General features: G+C 44.7%; 1 protein-coding gene across 5 annotated transcripts in view; it reads left to right on the forward strand.

The window, feature by feature from the left end:
• Ninl (ninein like) overlaps positions 1-17,598 on the forward strand; it is a 111,276-nt gene that overhangs the window by 49,643 nt on the left and 44,035 nt on the right. For all 5 annotated transcript variants that reach the window (XM_048348676.1, XM_048348677.1, XM_048348675.1 and 2 more), the window contains 3 exons: positions 4,107-4,280; positions 9,993-10,129; positions 11,542-11,682. In XM_048348676.1, the coding sequence (XP_048204633.1) occupies positions 4,107-4,280; positions 9,993-10,129; positions 11,542-11,682 (452 nt within the window). The remainder of the gene's footprint in view (positions 1-4,106; positions 4,281-9,992; positions 10,130-11,541; positions 11,683-17,598) is intronic.

The following is a 17,598-nucleotide window of genomic DNA, read 5'->3' on the forward strand; positions in this document are numbered from 1 at the left end:
ACTCAGATCCTATCCCTTCTCATTCATGGTGAGTTGCTACCATCTGTCTGGGTACTGTGGACTCTGAGCTGTTTTTCCTCACTACTTTGTACTCTACACACACATGGCCCATACACAGCTGCATAGCATGCATATACCACTATATACCCATAGACATCTTTATGTGTATACCCACTATGTATATGCACACCCACTTAATTGTTTACCCATTGTATACACACTGTATATATGTATTCTTGCAGCATATACACATTCCACATAAGCCTATACTCATTGTACATGGCACCATACCACACATATATCCCCCATATCCCCCCCCACAGCCCCACACACTGTGTTCACACACAGAGCCAGACGGGACAAAGGCAGTCTGTAGAGCACAGAGTTCCTACTTTTCTGATGCCTTCTGTCTCAGAACATCTTCACTGGGCTGAGAATGTGGCTTAGTGGTAGAGTGCTTGCCTAGCATGTCCAAAGCCCTGGGTTCAATTCCTCAGTACCACATAAACAGAAAAGGCAGGAAGTGGTGCTGTTTCTCAAGAGGTAGAGTGCTAGCCTTGAGCAAAAAGAAGCCGGGGACAGTGCTCAGGCCCTGAGTCAAAGCCCAGGACTGGTTAAAAAAAAAAAAAGAACATCTTCACTGTTGTTTTGGGTTACCATTTGGGGTACCAGAATGGCAGAATGGCCTGCTAGGCTGTAGGGTTGAGAATTTATTGTTTCTGCTGGCATGTTGTGGCTTGACTGGCCTCATGGAGGTAAACTTCAAGTGAATTTGCCTCAGCACTACTTTTCTGCTGACACCAGAGGAGGGCACAACAGGTTTTTCAGGTGCATTTGGGTATATAAGCATCTTCTTGAGTGGCTACAGCTATCACCAGACATTTTGGAACTTCCCTTTCTCTCAGTAGACAGGGATAGTGAAGCATCCACACAGCTCAGCAAATGCTCATATCTAAGGGACTGTGTGGAAAGATGGGGGTACGGCAGCTCTGCCTAGGAGATACTGAGTGCTTTAAGGAAGGATGGGATAGTAAGCATTAGGAAATGGCTGCAGGTCAGTTTTGAGGGATGGAGGTCTGAGGAAAAGACAAGCCAAACTAGGGGAAAGAAAAGATTGGTAAGTGATGGAGAAAGTGTTTCAGGTCACCAGACAGTCTTGGAATACTGGGAAGGGCAAGAGGACCCTAGAGCTGGTGCCTGGATAAGAGGGCTGACAAGAAGGTTATGTATTTGTGTAGGGACACGAGCAGTGTTTCTGGGTATGGTAGGAGCCTGGAGGTCCTGAGCACAGGTACCTAGTATAAAAGAAATTCTGCCACCCTCTGTCTTGTGATCCCAGACAGCAGAGGCTGTTGGTAAGCCCTCTACTTGGGACAGAAAACAGTGGTGGGAAATAATTCATGCCCTTTGGATTTTTATATTACTGAAACTTTACAGGAAGCTTTCTGTCTGAGAGACTTGTTTGCTTGTATTGTAAACCTGAGAAGGGCTCAGCCATGAGCTGTGGCAATGAGTTCTGGGGAAATGTGAGACTCTGCATGAGCCATTCTACTTCTTCATTAAAATTTTTTATTGTTATTATAAAGGTGTTGTACAGAGGGGTTACAATATGTAAGTCAGGTAAAGAGTTCATATCTCTTTGGACAATGTCACCCTTTCTCTTTCTCCCTCCCAGCACTGCTGGGTTAAGCTCTACACCTCCTTCCGTGTAGAGATCCTGGGCCTATCTGCCCCTTCCGTGTGGTCCCCTATTGCCCTCAACGCATATCCTCTGGCCAGTAGGAATACTGCGGAGGCGAGGTCCACGTGCAGCCTCGGTCAGCACGTGGTTGCTAGAATGCCCTTCCCCCTTCCTATACTTGCCAAGGAAGACAGGGTTAGCACGGACACTTCGGAGAAGCTTCAAAGAGCGTTCTGTTTACTCAAGGGAGGGGCTAACAGACTTATAGCAATAATGATGAGGGAAGGGGAGAGACTGACCAGGTGCTAACGATAGGCTAATGAGCATGTCCATCACGGTGATGTCATGGAACTTCCCGCAGAGGCCCGGCCTCTTGGCTCGGCCTGGCGCCATCACAACACACGTGCTCGCCGCTGAGAGGCGGGGGCTGGTTTGGCTGCCTCTTCCAGTTTTGGAACCAGAAGGAGGTGGGACTACTGGCTAGCAGCCAGCTGTCCCCTACACAGCACCACCTGCAAATTGTATAATTTATTTTCAAGATAATGTACAGTGAGTACCACTGCTACATTTGTTTGCCCTTTGTTCTTCCATTTCTGTACCTCCCCTTACCCTCCCCTAAACATATAAACAGATGCACAAGACAAAAAGAAAAGAAAACAAAAACAGCAACAAAGAAAAAAACACTTGTTTCTATTTCCTGGAGTTCATTTTGATAAATATTATTTTGTATGATCAGATGCACACAGGGATTACACCTTTGGGTCTCTTTCCTAAGAGTATCCTTCTTTGGTCTCACTGTGTGTGGATGCCTACAGTGCTGTATAATTTGTCATGCCCCAGTGTATCTTATACCTAGCTTCTGCATATGAGAGAAAACATGCGCCGTTTTTCTCTCTGAGCTTGGCTTACCCCACTTAATAGGATATGTTCTAGGTCCATCCGTTTCCCTGCAAATGATATAATACTATTCTTTGTAATGTCTGTGTAAAATTCCATTGTATAGAGGTACCACTTTTTTTTTTTTTTTTTTTTTTTGCTAGTCCTAGGGCTTGAACTTGAGGCTTGGGCATTGTCCCTGAGCTTCTCTGTGCTCAAGGCTAGCACTCTACCATTTGAGCCACAGCACCACTTCTGGTTTTTTTTCTGTTTATTTGGTGCTGAGGAATCGAACCCAGGGCTTCATGCATGCTAGGCAAGTACTCTACTACTAAGCCATCTTCCCAGCCCAGTACCACATTCTTTTTTCTTTTTTCTTTTTTTTTTTTTGGCCAGTCCTGGGACTTGGACTCAGGGCCTGAGCACTGTCCCTGGCTTCTTCCCGCTCAAGGCTAGCACTGCCACTTGAGCCACAGCGCTGCTTCTGGCCGTTTTCTGTATATGTGGTGCTGGGGAATCGAACCTAGGGCCTCGTGTATCCGAGGCAGGCACTCTTGCCACTAGGCTATATCCCCAGCCCCCAGTACCACATTCTTTGATCCATTCATCTATTGTAGGGAACTGGGCTGATTCCATAACTTGGTTATTATGAATAGTGCAGCAGTGAACATGGATGTGCAAGTGTCTTTACAGTATCCTGGCTTGTGTTGTTCTAGGTAAATGGCCAGGAATGATATGGCTGCATTGTATGGAAGATCTATGTTTAGTTTCTTGAGGAACCTCCAGACTACTGTACAGAGAGATTGTACTAGTTTACATTCACACTAACAGTGCAATAGAGTTCCTATTTTTCCTACATCCTTGCCAACATTTGTTGTTGGAATTCATGATGGTGGCCAATCTGAGGTGAAATGGAATCTCAGTTGTTTGGATTTGCATTTCCTTTATGGCCAGGGATGTTGAGCCTTTCTCCTGTGCTTCTTTGCCATTCTTACCTCTTCTTTTGAGAAGTCTCTCCTTTGTTCCTTTGCCCATTTAGTTAGTGATTGGTTTATTATCTTTGGGAAGGGTTTCTTGAGTGTCTTGTATGTGGAGGTAGCAACTATGTCTTCATTTTTATACCCTCTGCCATTTCCTTCTTCAGTTTGCATTTTCCTGGCACAGCACACAGCTTACTGGGCTCTTTCTTTGTGAGGCAGGCACCTACTAACTTAGGTGAGATGTCAAAATCCCTGACTGACAAGACGGTACAGACTACTTAGGCATGAGGCCTCTTGTGCTTAGGGGTCCTCAAGAGAGTGTTGGGGAAGGGATCAGGAGCCCTGTGATAAATCTCAAGTCCATCTCCTGCAAAATTATGTGATCTTGACAAATTCTGTGGCAGTGCCCATCTTCTTTTCTAGGAAAAGAAACAAATAATCACACAGCGATCCTCTTTCAGGAAAAGTGCTCACCAGAGGCTGGTGAGGGTAGAAAGTATGTTAAACACACAGACATCACACTTCAGTACACCTGGGTGCTCAGAGTGCCTTTCCTTCTCAACGTGCAGGCCCTGGAGGAGAACGGCTGCCACACCACCACCACCACCTCATCCCTCGTGTCTGTGTGCTCCGGTCTGTGCTTCTTCTCCAGTGTCGATGATGGCAGTGGCTTCGCATTTCCTGATCAGCTTATTGCTGCCTGGGCCCAGGAAGGGATTCAGAATGGCAGAGAGATTTTGAAGGTTTGGAATTCACTACTTACAGTTGCTCTGTTGGGTGGCAGGCAGTGGTGTGGCTAAACCGGAAAGGGAAGAGTGGAAGCTGTATATTCACCAAGGAAGATGGATGAAGCACCCATGCTAGGGACATGGCAGAGCTTGTGCTCTGTGCTAACAATTCATACAGAAGTGGCTGGGAATTTAGCTAGTGGTAGAGTGCTTACCTAGCTTGCATGAAGCCCTGGGTTTGAGTCCTCTGTGCCACATAAACAGAAAAAGCTAGAAGTGGCACTGTGGCTCAAGTGGTAGAGTGCCAGCTTTAAGCAAAAGAAGCTTAGGGACAGTGCCCAGGCCCTGAGTTCAAGCCCCAGGATTGACCCCCCCCCCCAAAAATAATTCATAAAAGAAAGTTTAAGAAATATTTTTCTTCAAATTTCTCTATTAAAATAAAGGAAAAAATTATTTAAAAATAATAAAACTGAAAGCTGGGAATATGGCCTAGCTGTAGAGTACTTGCCTTGTATACATGAAGCCCTGTGATTCCTCAGAACCACATATATAGAAAAATCCAGAAGGGGTGCTGTGGCTCAAGTGGTAGAGTGCTAGCCTTGCGCAAAAAGGCAGCAGGGACATGTTCAGGCCCTGAGTTCAAGCCCTGGGACTGGCAAAAAAAAAAAAAAAAACACCAAAAAACTAAGAAAACAGCTGGGCACTGGTAATCCTATAATGCTAGCTACCCAGGAAGCTGAGATCTAAGGATCGCAGTTCAAAGCCTGCCCACACAGGAAACTCCATGAGATTCTTATCTCCAATTAATCACCAGAAAACCAGAAGTGGCACCATGGATCAAAGTGGTAGAGTACTAGCCTTGCAGAAAAGCTCAGGGACAACACTGAGGCCCTGACAGTCCCCATGACTGACCAAAAAAAGATAAAAATCCTGAGGGAACAGCAGTCTGAAGAAGTTCATTTGAGGGCAAGTTTCACAGTCCTATTCATTGCACCACTATTGCTACACCAAGGAGGGACATCCACAAACTAGTGAAAAGAAATCCCCTTCTTTACTGTAAGAAGTCTTATTGTTCACAGTGAACCATAGTTCCTCCCAGAGTTCCCTAGAGTGCCTGTAGCAGTGTTTTCAACCCAGGGTCCTACACTAGCATAGGTTTCTTGTTTGGCTGATGCTGTTACCACTTTATCCACATGTCTAGCCTGGCTTTTTGCTTGTTGTTTTAGAGATGGAATTTCAAGAACTTTTTTGCTCAGACTGGCTTTTGAGTCTTTTAATTTCTTACAATGTCCTATTAACAATACTCTACTGTAGTTCATTACATTTAGCTCACCAATAAGAGTACAAGAATTACCTTAAAATATCTCAAGGTATAAATGATTAAATATCCACATATGTATCTCACACATAGAAAAATATACAATGTATATGGTATGGACTTATATGATTAATAAGTCATATATTAAAAAATTCATATACACATATGTATGCACTTATATGAATAATATGTTATATATTTTAACATAATTTTATGTTATATATTTCTCCTCTAGAGTGTCAGGTATTTTTATAATAGTGTATATAGTGTATATATGTACATTAAATATACATTATAAAGTTTATATATGTATCATTTATACTGTATATATGATATGTTAAAGATTATTAGCATTATGCATAAATTGCATATTACAATGAAAAAATCCATTCACCACTCTCTATGAGTCAGATGCTAATATAGATTTTGTGAATATAAAATTGAAACAGACTGACTAGAATAAAATATTAATCAATGACTACTTGTGATTTGGCATCTATATTTTAGTGGAAAAATGCAACACAATTCCCAATGTTTTGCCTGGACTAGCCTCAAAGCCTGTTTTTCCTCTTTGGCTTTGAGTCTTGATCCTCCTGATCTCAGCTTCCTTAGTAGCTAGGATTATAAGCATGAGCCATTGGTACATGGAAAGGTTGGCTTACCTTTCTTTTACAGAGTTTTGTGGAGTTGGCCACTAGGTCAGCCTTCAGGATGTGGGTGGAGCTCTGTCTGGGGTTGCCAAGTCAGAGACTGATAGGCACCCTCTCAAGGAAATGTTGCCAAATAGATTACTTCTGTCACTAAATTTCACCATCCATTATTTTTTTTTAAATAACACCAATTTTATAAAAGTCTGTAAAGAAAGAAAGCTTACCTTTCTTTACTTCCGTTTGTAGAGTTAAGGAGCAGAGTAACAGCCGAAGGTTTTGTGGACTGGTATTTTGAGATGGGATATCACTATAATGCCTAGGCTGGTCTGGAACTCAATGGCTCAATTAGCTGGGACTGTAGGTACATGCTACCTTGCCTGGCTTCATTTTAACTCTAACTTTTCTTTTTGTTGGTCATGGGCCTAAGTGCTGTCCCTGAGCTGTTTTGCTCAAGGCTAGTACTCTACAACTTTGAGCCACAGCTCTACTTCCAGTTTTCTGATGGTTAACTGGAGATGAGAGTCTCATAAACTTTCCGGCCAGGGCTGGCTTTGACCCATGATCCTCAGATCTCAGGCTTCTGAGTAGCTAGGATTATAACAGGCCCAGTAGTGCCCAGCCATTTTAACTTTTAAAAGGCTGTGACAACGTAGTACTTAAGATAGCACAAAAATAGACTTTTTAATGGTCTGCTTGCTTTCTGGAGAAGAGATATTTTGGGGCTGAACTCAGTCATTAAGTACCAGCCAAGGTAGCTAGCTGGCCATACAATTGTTCTGAGGTCCAAATGCTGTGCTGTGATCACTGAAACTTGCATTCAGGGAGGACAGAGGCAAAGATGTACTCATGGTTCTTAGGTTCCCCCTGACTTCTACCACTAACTCCTCGACTGGAAGAGGTGTCTTAAATGCTATCCTTGTCAGACCAGTGATGAGGCTCTCTCTTGCCTCTTCTATTTCAGAACTTACCTCTTTTAGTGCTATTCTGTCATCAGATAGTTGCTTCAGGTTTTGATTTGATTTGACTGAAATAGCAATGATGTCAAATGTGCAGCCTTAATCCTCACATTAGCCTTGATATGGGTATTTGGCAGTGGGATGATTACAGCTCAGAGAGGGTTGGTGGCCTACCTTGGATACAGGGTGAGTGGCACATAACTGAGGTGTGTGGCACACCACATCAGGGCTCTTTTTGCCATATGACCTCATTAATAATACCTTCTCTGTGAGGCTGGCAATTAGCAATGCAGGCTGCTGGCCCCACCAAGAGCAATGATGATCACTGCTCACCTGGAAGACCTTATCTGGGAAGAAAGCACCAAAGGGAGAGCCCTGGACATGCAGGTAACACATTACTGGGCTCTCCAGGCTTCTAGCCAGGGCTGCAGAAGGGCCTATGGTAGTAATGCTTGTCCTGATGCTGCTCTGTGTTAGTTTTACTTCTCAATATATTATCACTAAATTCTACCCTACTACACTCTCACCATTTCTTATCTCTCACAGTTTTGGTGAGTGAGGAGTTTGGGAGAAGTTTACTGGGGTAGTCCTCTTCAGATTGTCCTCATGAGGAGGTAGTTGTCATTTAGCACCATACTCTTCCCAGAGGCCATTCCATCTGGAGCTGGCAGGTTGATGCCAGCTGCATGCCAGAGGCCTTATGCTTGTCATCAAGGCCGCTCTTAGGACTGGTAGACTGTTTTTTTTGTTGGTTTGTTTGGGGTTTTTTTTGTTTGTTTTTTTGCCAGTCCTGGGGCTTGAACTCAGGGCCTGAGCACTGTCCCTGGCTTCTTTTTGCTCAAGGCTAGCACTCTACCACTTGAGCCACAGCGCCCCTTCTGGCCTTTTCTATATATGTAGTGCTGAGGAATCAAACCCAGGGCTTCATGTATATGAGACGAGCACTTTACCACTAGGCCATATTCCCAGCCCTGGTAGACTGTTTTAAAAGCTTGGCAGCTGCTACCCCAAAGCAAATTACTTGGAAGAGTATAGAGGAGGCCATGTGTCTACATCTTAAGCTTGCATAGCATATGAGTTGCTTCTCAGTATTCTGTTGACCATGTAAGTCAGCCATGTTCAGAATGGAAAGAGTGGCCTCAGGTGGCCAGAGACATGGGGCTATCTTAGAAACTGGCTCTCATACTTGCCACAGTTGTTTTTGTTTAATAGGAGGAGGAGGAAGAGGAGGAGGAAGAGGAGGAGGAGGAGGAGATTGTGTGTGTGTGTGTGTGTGTGTGTGTGTGTGTGTGTGTGTGTGTTGTTCCTGCATGCATGCATGCATGCTAGGAAAGTGCTCTACCCTTGAAGCATACTCTAGTCCATCAAGGTGGTTTTGATCCTCCTCTTGTTCATCAGGAAGTTGTTGCTGCAGAGAAAGGTGTGTTTGTGTTCCTAACAGCACCTGCATTGTGTTATTCTTTGTGCTTTCACTGTTTCTCTTCAGGAGCACCCCAGCTAGGCAGTGAACAGTTCCCCTAACACTTGACAGGAATTAGGCATACCACTGTGCCTTCTCTCATAGGTTCTCAGTGGTGCCGGCCACTGGACTTGGGTGTAATTGTAATTTTTAGAAGCTGGAGCCAAAAGTACTATTAGTTACTGGCCAACTAAAGTAAAAAATGTGTAGTGTTTATTTGTTTAAAAAATATGAGAAGTAAAGCACACATGATATAATTTGTTCTGTTGCGTTAATTCTATTTTTCAAAATCTGTATGTGATGATAGGTCATGGGGCTTGAACTCTGGGCCTGGGCTCTGTCCCTGAGCTCTTTAGCCCAAGGATTGCACGCTATTACTAGAGCCACAGCACCACTTCTGGTTTTCTGGTGGTTTATTGGGGATAAGAGTCTCATGGACTTTCCTGCCAGAATGGACTTGAACTATGATCCTCAGATTTCAGTTTCCTGAAAAGCTAGGATTATACACGTGAGCCACTGGTGATGTATACCTTTGATCCCAGTCAGGAGGATGCAAGATCCAGACCAGCCTGTGTTTTTTGTTGTTGTTGTTTGTTTGTTTGTTTGTTTGTTTTTAATCTCTTAGGGGGTGAGGATGCTCCTCTTTGGGAAGTGTTTGCCCTTGTCTTCCTCTTGATAGGTCATTTTTCTGCCAACAAAATCATCTATCTATGGTTGTGTATCATAGAGGTAGATCAGAACCTTCTAGTTTGGAATGACAAAAAAGTCAACTCAGATGGCTTAAGCAAAAGAACATTAGGGGCCTTCATGGGCAGCCAGGGATATGTAATTCCGGTGTCATGGGATCTGGGTCACATAGTGGAGTTGGGATCCTCTTCTCTTGTGCTTTGTGGTGATGTTGGCTAAGGCAGGCCTCTTCTATGGATCTTTTCAAGGCTTACACAGTTGTAAAAACTGTTGGTTCCAGAGGGAAGAAGAGTGTTGCTCCCCTGGTCTCCATCTCAGTCCCTATGTGGTGCCTGAACAGGATACTTCCCTGACTGAATCTTACATTTTGTCCAGCAAAGAGAACTCTATCCAACCTTAGTTGTACCCACCCTTGAGTACACCAGGACACTACAGTACAGCAGGGGCTGGGGAGCACAGTGTTGACAGCCCATCAGAATTCCTTACAATTGATTTACTCTCCCAGATGATAGAAACTTTGGTAGCTAGGAAAGGTACAGGTGCTGGCCATAATAGCCACTATAGGTCTAGGCTCCTGGACTATCCACTGGAGAATAAGAGCATATGCTTGGAGATGTCCCTCATTTTCTCATGCCTAGTGGGGCTTGCTCCTTCTAGAGCCTGGACTTCAACGTGGAAGAGAAAGTGAACCTTTTGGAGCTGACCTGGGCCCTTGACAACGAGCTTCTGACTGTTGATGGTGTCATTCAGCAAGCAGCCCTGGCCTGCTACCGCCAGGAACTGAGCTACCACCAGTAAGAGCCCATGTGGAACCAGGGATGGAGTGTAGCTGGCCAGGCCCACCTCCAGGAAAATTCAAGACATGTCCCTCCTTACTCTCATCTGTCCCATTGGTCTTGGAATGTGGGAGCTCCTTGATGTACCTATCTCCCATGCTCCTTCCTTTAGCTATAACAGAGGTAGAGGCAAGGGAATAGCTCTTCAGAGCAGAGAAGGCCAATGTTTTCCACATATCCAGGCTAGGCAAGACTTTATGGATTGTTCACTGGCTACTGCTTTGGGGTTTGTGTCCATAGAACTGAAGGATCATCAACTCCTCCTCATGCTTGATGAGATGCTGAGCGATCTACTTGTTATGGTCCTTTCTCAGCCCCTTTTACTGGAGTTCTAAGGATGTGAGCTTGACTTTCATCCTGCCGGAGCTCTCATTTTGCTAGAACATAATGGTGTGGAGGTAGATACCCTCCAGCGAGCCAGCTGCTTCCACTTGCAACGAGAGGGCTCTCAGGCTAAGGCTGGCAAAGGAAGAAAGTCCTTTCCATACAGTAGAGTTCGGATAACATGTTTTATCCTAATTGGATTGGGTTTTGGTTTGAGTATTTAGATTTTTGTTTTCTTGTTGATGTTCTGAAGCTTCAAAAAAGATTGACAGAAACCAAAACTTTGATTCTAAAGACAGCTCCTTGTCAGGTACTGTCAGATGGGCCTTCCCTCAGGCAGCTCTGTAGACAGAAACAGCAGAAGCAAGAGTGAGGAGCCCAGTGCTCTTTCCACGGGGAAGGTCTCCAGAATAGCAGGAGCCACAGGTGATTTGTGTAGAACTTTGTTCATTTGGGCCAGGTGACCACAGTCAAGGTCTCACACACACACAGCACCTTTGTCTCTGTGTGACTCGCCTGCCCTTGCTCAGATGCCAAGCTGCCAGGGCAGGGTTGTAACATAATACTGATAGCCAGCCTGTCCCTTTTATGTGTCCATGCCCAGAGATTAATTCTCGAATGTTCTGATCCTGTCTGAATGTGTGGCATACTGCAGGGCTCTGGGCTCAGACTTCCTAGAGTAAAAAACCTAAAAACTTCATTTGGCTGCCCCCCTCTCTCTTTCACTCCCCTTCCCCTTCTCTCTCCTCTCTCCCTCTCTCCCCTCATCTTCTCTCCTCCCTTCCCTGGCCCACTCTCCTTTTCCCTCTCCCCGCCCCCCAATTCGCATCTGTAAAGTGGACATAGCAGTTGTAAAAAGTGCCCAGGAGGTGGTTGTGGAGGCAGAAAGGTTAGTACACACTTGGCCCACATGTGGCTCCCCAGTTAACACAACTGTTTTTATAATTTACGCAGACATGGAGCTCAAAGGGCCCAGACTAGACCCAGGTGGGGCATGTCAGGCTGATGGTGGGGACTGCATCTGACCTGTCTCCTTCCTATGGCAGAGGGCAAGTGGAGCAGCTGGTGCGGGAACGGGACAAGGCACGGCAGGACCTGGAGAGGGTTGAGAAGAGGAACCTGGAGTTTGTGAAAGAGATGGATGACTGCCACTCTGCCCTGGAGCAGCTCACAGAGAAGAAGGTCAAGTAAGTTTTAGACTCAGAACAGTGGCTCCTGGGAAGCCAAAACAGCAAAATTTTACCTGGGGCTTCCCAGGATCCCCATCTAAGGGTAGAAGGTATACACAGTATGACCAGAAGCCAAGGCTAGAAGGCATAGGCCATAGCAGGGGCCAGGGACCTTTTAGTTCCTGTGGAGCTAGTAGAAATTGAGAAGACACGGCTCTGGGATGTCCTTTCCTCCACTTCCTCCTCTTCTTCCTCCCCCTTTCTCCTTAGTTTCTTACTCCTCCTCTGTGTCCTTTCTCCTCTATTTTCTTCCTCCTCATTCCCAGATGTGTGTGAGTGTGTGTGTGTGTGTGTGTGTGTGTGTGTGTGTGTGCATGTATGTGTGTGTACACCACTGGGGAGTCCTTTCTAAGAGCTAGGGTATGTTGAAAAGCAGAACTCTGTGATGTGGCTATGGCATGCTCTGATGTCATCTGGGTGTGCTTATGGGTCCAGAGAAAGCCACTGGCTCTGCTCTAGCATTCATCTGTGTTTGTTTTCTGCAAGCCAAGTCCTCACTTGGCTTGCAAAGTGGTGGGCTTTTTGGAGGGGTTGGAAAATGTTTCTGATTTGTTTGATAGGTTGACAGACCAAAGGCCTGACTCCATAGTCACAATTTCACATCCTGTAGTATGGAGTTAGAGCCAATCACTTACTAAGCCAGAAGATTTCCTAAGCTGCTGGAGACATGGTTCAAGTGGAAAAGCACCTGCCTAGCAATCACAAGGACTGAATTTAAACTGCAGTACCTCCACAGATTTCCTATATCCAAAGATATGAGGAAGAGGCTTCCTTCTCCATACTGTGGGAATCTTGGGGGTTTCTTTTTTGTTTATTTGCTTGTTTCGTTTTTTCCAGTCCTGGGGCTTGAACTCTGGGCCTGGTTACTGTCCCTGAGCTTTTTTTTTTTTTCCTTAAGGCTAGCAATCTTTCATTTGAGCCACAGTGCCACTTCCAGCTTTTCTGTTTATGTGGTACTGAGGAATTGAATCCATGGCTTCATGCATGCTAGGCAAGCACTCTACCCTAAGCCACATTCCAAGCCTGTATGTTAGGTTCTTTTTCATGGCCACCTTCTTTTTTTAATTTAATTTTATTGTCAAGGTGATGTACAGGGAGGTTACAGTTACATATATAAGGTAGTGAGTACCTTTCTTGTCAAATTTGTTACCCCCTCCCTCATTTTTCTCCTAACTTCCCTCTCTCCCACCTGCCCCCAGTTGTACAGTTAATTTCCACCATATTGTCTTGAGAGTATCCCTGTTTCATTGATACCCCTTTATCCTTTAAATGGTCACTTTCTTGACCTTTTTTCTATCCAAAGGTAAGCCATGATGGGTGAAGGAAGATGCTTCTAGTCCTTCCCAATTCTCCCTCATGGTTCAATCAGTTGGGAGAGGCTAGCAGAGGCTAGAGCCCTGGCAATGGTGTTCCCACATCTTGCAGCTTCTCCTCTGTAGGATGGAAAGTGGTGAGCCATCTGCAGGTCAGTGTGCTCAGTGCAAAGCCCAGCCATGTGCCTGCACCATGTGAAGGAGGAGAGGGGCAGATATGTAGCAAGGGTGTCTCACTCACTGTGAAGAACCTGTGAGCTCTGCCTCCTGTCATGTGTGATTGTGGCATTTGATGGTAACACATTTTCATAGCAGTCCTGGCTGTGAGACAGTGTGTCCATATGTGGGTGCCATTAGAAATACAGAGGAAGCCTCCCACATGGCCTCATAGGCAAGTTAAGGGATTTTGTAGGAATTTTTTTCCCCTCCAACTTTTACTGGTGTGCAGTTTTGGAACATGCAGCTACTCTGTAAGGAGACTGCTGGCACCCTTGTGGCTCATAGGGAGGAGCTGCAAGAAGCCAAAGGATATGAAGAGCACTTCTGGGGCTATGGGCAGCTAGTCTTGGGGGGCACTGTGGGCCTGCAGTATGGCCCCAATGCACTGGAGTTCGGTATCCAACCCCTGCCGCATAGAACTGTTTGATCATATTCTGTTAAACCTGGGCTGTAAGCCATTCTTCTTTGCCAAAGATGTCCTGTCACCGTTGCTGGACAACCTAAGGCCCAGATGTTGAGGAGATGATGAGGCCTCAGGACATCCCCAGAAAGCTTTCTTATCTTTTGAGATTGCTTTGGTAGAGAGACTATTGTCTCGGCAGTTGCTATCTTACCTAACAATCACCAAACACTCCAGTAGATCCTTTTTTTGGGAGCCGGTCCCCGGGCTTGAACTCAGGGCCTGGGTAATGTCCCTGAGCTTTATTGCTCAAGGCTAGCTAGTGCTCTACCACTTGAACCACAGATCTACTTCTGGCTTTTATTTATTTATTTATTTTGGTGGTTAATTGGACATATGCATCTCACAGGTTTTCCTGTCTGGGCTGGTTTTGAAGCAAAACTGGTTTTGGTTTCAGATCTCAGCCTTCTGAGTAGCTAGGATTATAGGCATGAGCCACCAGTGCCTAGCCAGTAGATCCACTTTAATCCCATTTTCAACAAAGAAATCAAGAATTACAGCAGCTCAGTAGCTTGTCCACAATCATCATATGTGCTAGTGTGAAGTCAAAATCCAGGTGTTGTCTGTCCTGGTCCATTCTCATCTCTCTTTCTCTGTCTCTCTCCTTCTCCCTCTCTCTTTCTCTACCCCTCCCTCCTTTGGTCACTCCCTCCTCCTTCCCTTTCTTCCTCCTTTTCCTTCCCTGTCCTTTTCTTTCCCTCTCTCCTCCTTCTACCTTCCCCATGATGATTTACATAGTCAGGCTGTAGTTAGAGCTGAACTCTGTGTATACATGTACCATCCCAGTCCTTTTCAGGTAACTGGGGAAGGCTGAGCACAATAGTCTGAAACCTACTTACCTCTGGGCAGAGGAGTGTGTGAGAAATAGCACTGTGGGAGAAAGGTATGTGTTTGACTGTAGTTATGTTTGTATAAGAATGTGTATGTGGATGTGTAAGAATGGGCTTCAGTGCATGGGCGCATGTGAGGGGCTATGGGGCTTATGTAGGTGTGAATGTGAGTACATGGAGGTGAATGTGCCAAAGACCTTTGCCAGGAGTAATAGTTTTCAAGGAAGTTAAAAATGAAGTCTCCTTTTGCCAAACTTTTTAAAGTGTTGCCAGTCAAATCTGAATACACCGAATACAGCATAAGGAAATACGGGAGACCCACCAAGGGATGTAGTTGGGGCACTGGACCTCCTTGTAGACAAGCTGGGCTGGGTCACATAGGACAGGTGGGTTTATCACAGAAATGCCTCAGTGTTGTTTCTCATCTTGTGGGCAATGCTGATGTGTTGAAATAATCAGCTTTTACACTTTTTACAGTGCTCTAGCCCAGTAGGTTCCTGAGCACCAAGTTAGGACATCTTCAGTGTGGAGGTTGACTCCTGTAACAAGATGCTCACCTTTACTTCCCTAAGATATTCTTACTTCCCGGTCTTCTAGAATCAGTTTGGAGATCAGTCTGAGTTTCCTTAATTATGTAAAACTGCTAAGAAAGAGAAGTAAAGGGCTGGCAGCAAGGCTCAAACAGTAGAAAACCTGCCTAGCAAGTACAAATCCGAGGCTAAACTCCAGTACCACCTTCTCCCCCCCAAAAAAATAGTGAAGGAATGGGCTTGATGGTGCACACCTTTATTATCAGCACTTATGAAACTGAAGCATGAGGATTTCCAAGTTCAAGAACAGTTTGAGGCTACATAGGGAAACTTTGTCTCCCTACCCTCCATAAAAAGAGTAAATAGAGCTCAGAGTTAGCATTTGTCTAGCATGCACATGTCTCTGGGTTTGATCCCCAAGGAATCCTTGTGCCAGAAATTACTGAGAGAGGCCATCAACATGGTTGCCAGACCATTTCCTTTCTTCCAATGTCCCCTCCACAGTTTTCTGATTGCTCTTTTAATAAAGGAAGAGTTGTCATCAGCCTTGTCACATTTATCCCTGAATGTGGGATCCAAGATAAGGGGCTGCATGTTTGCTTCTGGCCGCCTTTTTACTGATGTCTCTGAAGCCATAATGATGCCTCTTCAGAGCTTCTGTGGAGGGTGGGAGCAAGGGTGAGGGGAAAGGCAGAGTCTGATCCTCATAGGACCCTTTCTTATACACTTCTACGCCAGCCATTCTTCAGAGGAATGGCTCCAATAGTGATGTTTACAAAGAAGGAGACTCCTTTTTAAGCAATATGCTTTAAAGCTAAAAGCAAATTGATTTTGGGTCACAGCTCAAATAAATGAGAATTAGTTTACCTTGATGATGTGTAGGGCTCAGTTCCCTCCTAAGGATCTGGGGAGGGATTTTGGAATGCTTCCTTCCTTGAGGTCAGAGGATCTTCTATTCTGAGACAGTTTCTGCATGTGGCTGTGGGTGAGGGATGCGTGAAGAGAGATGCTGAGTCAAAGCCCAGCAGCCCAACTGCTGTATGGGTCTTTCAATCTTGTCTCCTATAAGCAATGGGAATTATTAGGAGTTCCTATAAATAATTTTGATGGTTGGATTACACCTTAGAACAGATGTAGTCAGTGGTGCATATTTATTGTAGAAAACAAAATTATAAGTACAGACAAAAGTAAAACCAGAAACCTCACTTCCCAGAGGCTGTCATATCTTGACTTTTCTTTTTCTTTTTTGAAGTGCTAGAGTTTACACTCAAACTCTAGTGCCAGATACTCTGCCACTTGAGCCATGCCTTCAAACCTTTTTTTCTTTTAGGTTATTATTTAGTTAGAATCTCGTGATTTTGCTAGAAGCCAGCCTGGACTACAATCTATGCTTCCTGCACAGTTGGGACTATGTAGATCCATACCATTACACTAAAATTAATGATGGAGGTGACGTCTCACTAACTTTTTACCTTGAACCATGGTCCTTTCTGTCTCCACCTCCCAAATAGCTGGAATTAGAGGTGTGAGGCACCATACTCAGCCATTTAATGTCCTTGACGTTTCCCTCTGTATTCATAATTAATTGTAAGATGGCACTGTATTATATGTATTTTCAGCCATTTTAAAATGCCTTTGTCTGGGATCTAGTGGCTAGCTACTCAGGAGTCTGAGATCTGAGGATCGTGGTTCAAAGCCAGCCCAGGGCAGGAAAGTCTGTGGGAGTCTTAGCTCCAATTAACCACTCAAAAACCAGAAGTGGTGATGTGGCTCAAGTGGTAGAGCACTAGCCTTGAGCACAAAGAGGCTCAGGGCAGCACCCAGGCCCTGAGTTCAAGCCCCACAATCAACAAAATAAAATGTTAACTTCTTTTATCTGTATACATAATTACTTGTAAGATGGTTGTATGTACTTTGCTGCTAGCTATAGAGCATCTGGTCATGTGGGTCTGCTGTATTTTAACTTAATTATTCCCTTTTTGTGGCATATTTGAAGGTTTTCAAAAAACAGGATGATAGAATCAAATATAATATATTATAATATAATATAGTATAATATAATATAATATAATATAGTATAATATAATATAATGCAAGAATAAAGCTTTGATAAGCCGCTGGTGGCTTATGCCTATAATCCTAGCTATTCAGCAGGCTAAGATGTGAGTGTCATGGTTCAATGCCAGCTTGGGCAGGAAAGTTCATGAAACTCTTTTTTTTGTTGTTGTTTTGTTTTGTTTTTTTTTTGCCAGTCCTGGGCCTTGGACTCATGGTCTGAGCACTGTCCCTGGCTTCTTTTGGCTCAAGGCTAGCACTCTGCCACTTGAGCCACAGCGCCACTTCTGGCCATTTCCTATATACATGGTGCTGGGGAATCGAACCCAGGGCCTCATGTATATGAGGCAAACACTCTTGCCACTAGGTCATATTCCCAGCCCAGTTCTTGAGACTCTTATCTCTAATTATCTACCAAACAACAACAATGGAAAGCCAGAAGTGGAGCTGTGGCTCAAGTGGTAGAG

This window comes from Perognathus longimembris, chromosome 6, assembly GCF_023159225.1.
Source record: "Perognathus longimembris pacificus isolate PPM17 chromosome 6, ASM2315922v1, whole genome shotgun sequence".
Lineage (NCBI taxonomy): Eukaryota > Metazoa > Chordata > Mammalia > Rodentia > Heteromyidae > Perognathus > Perognathus longimembris.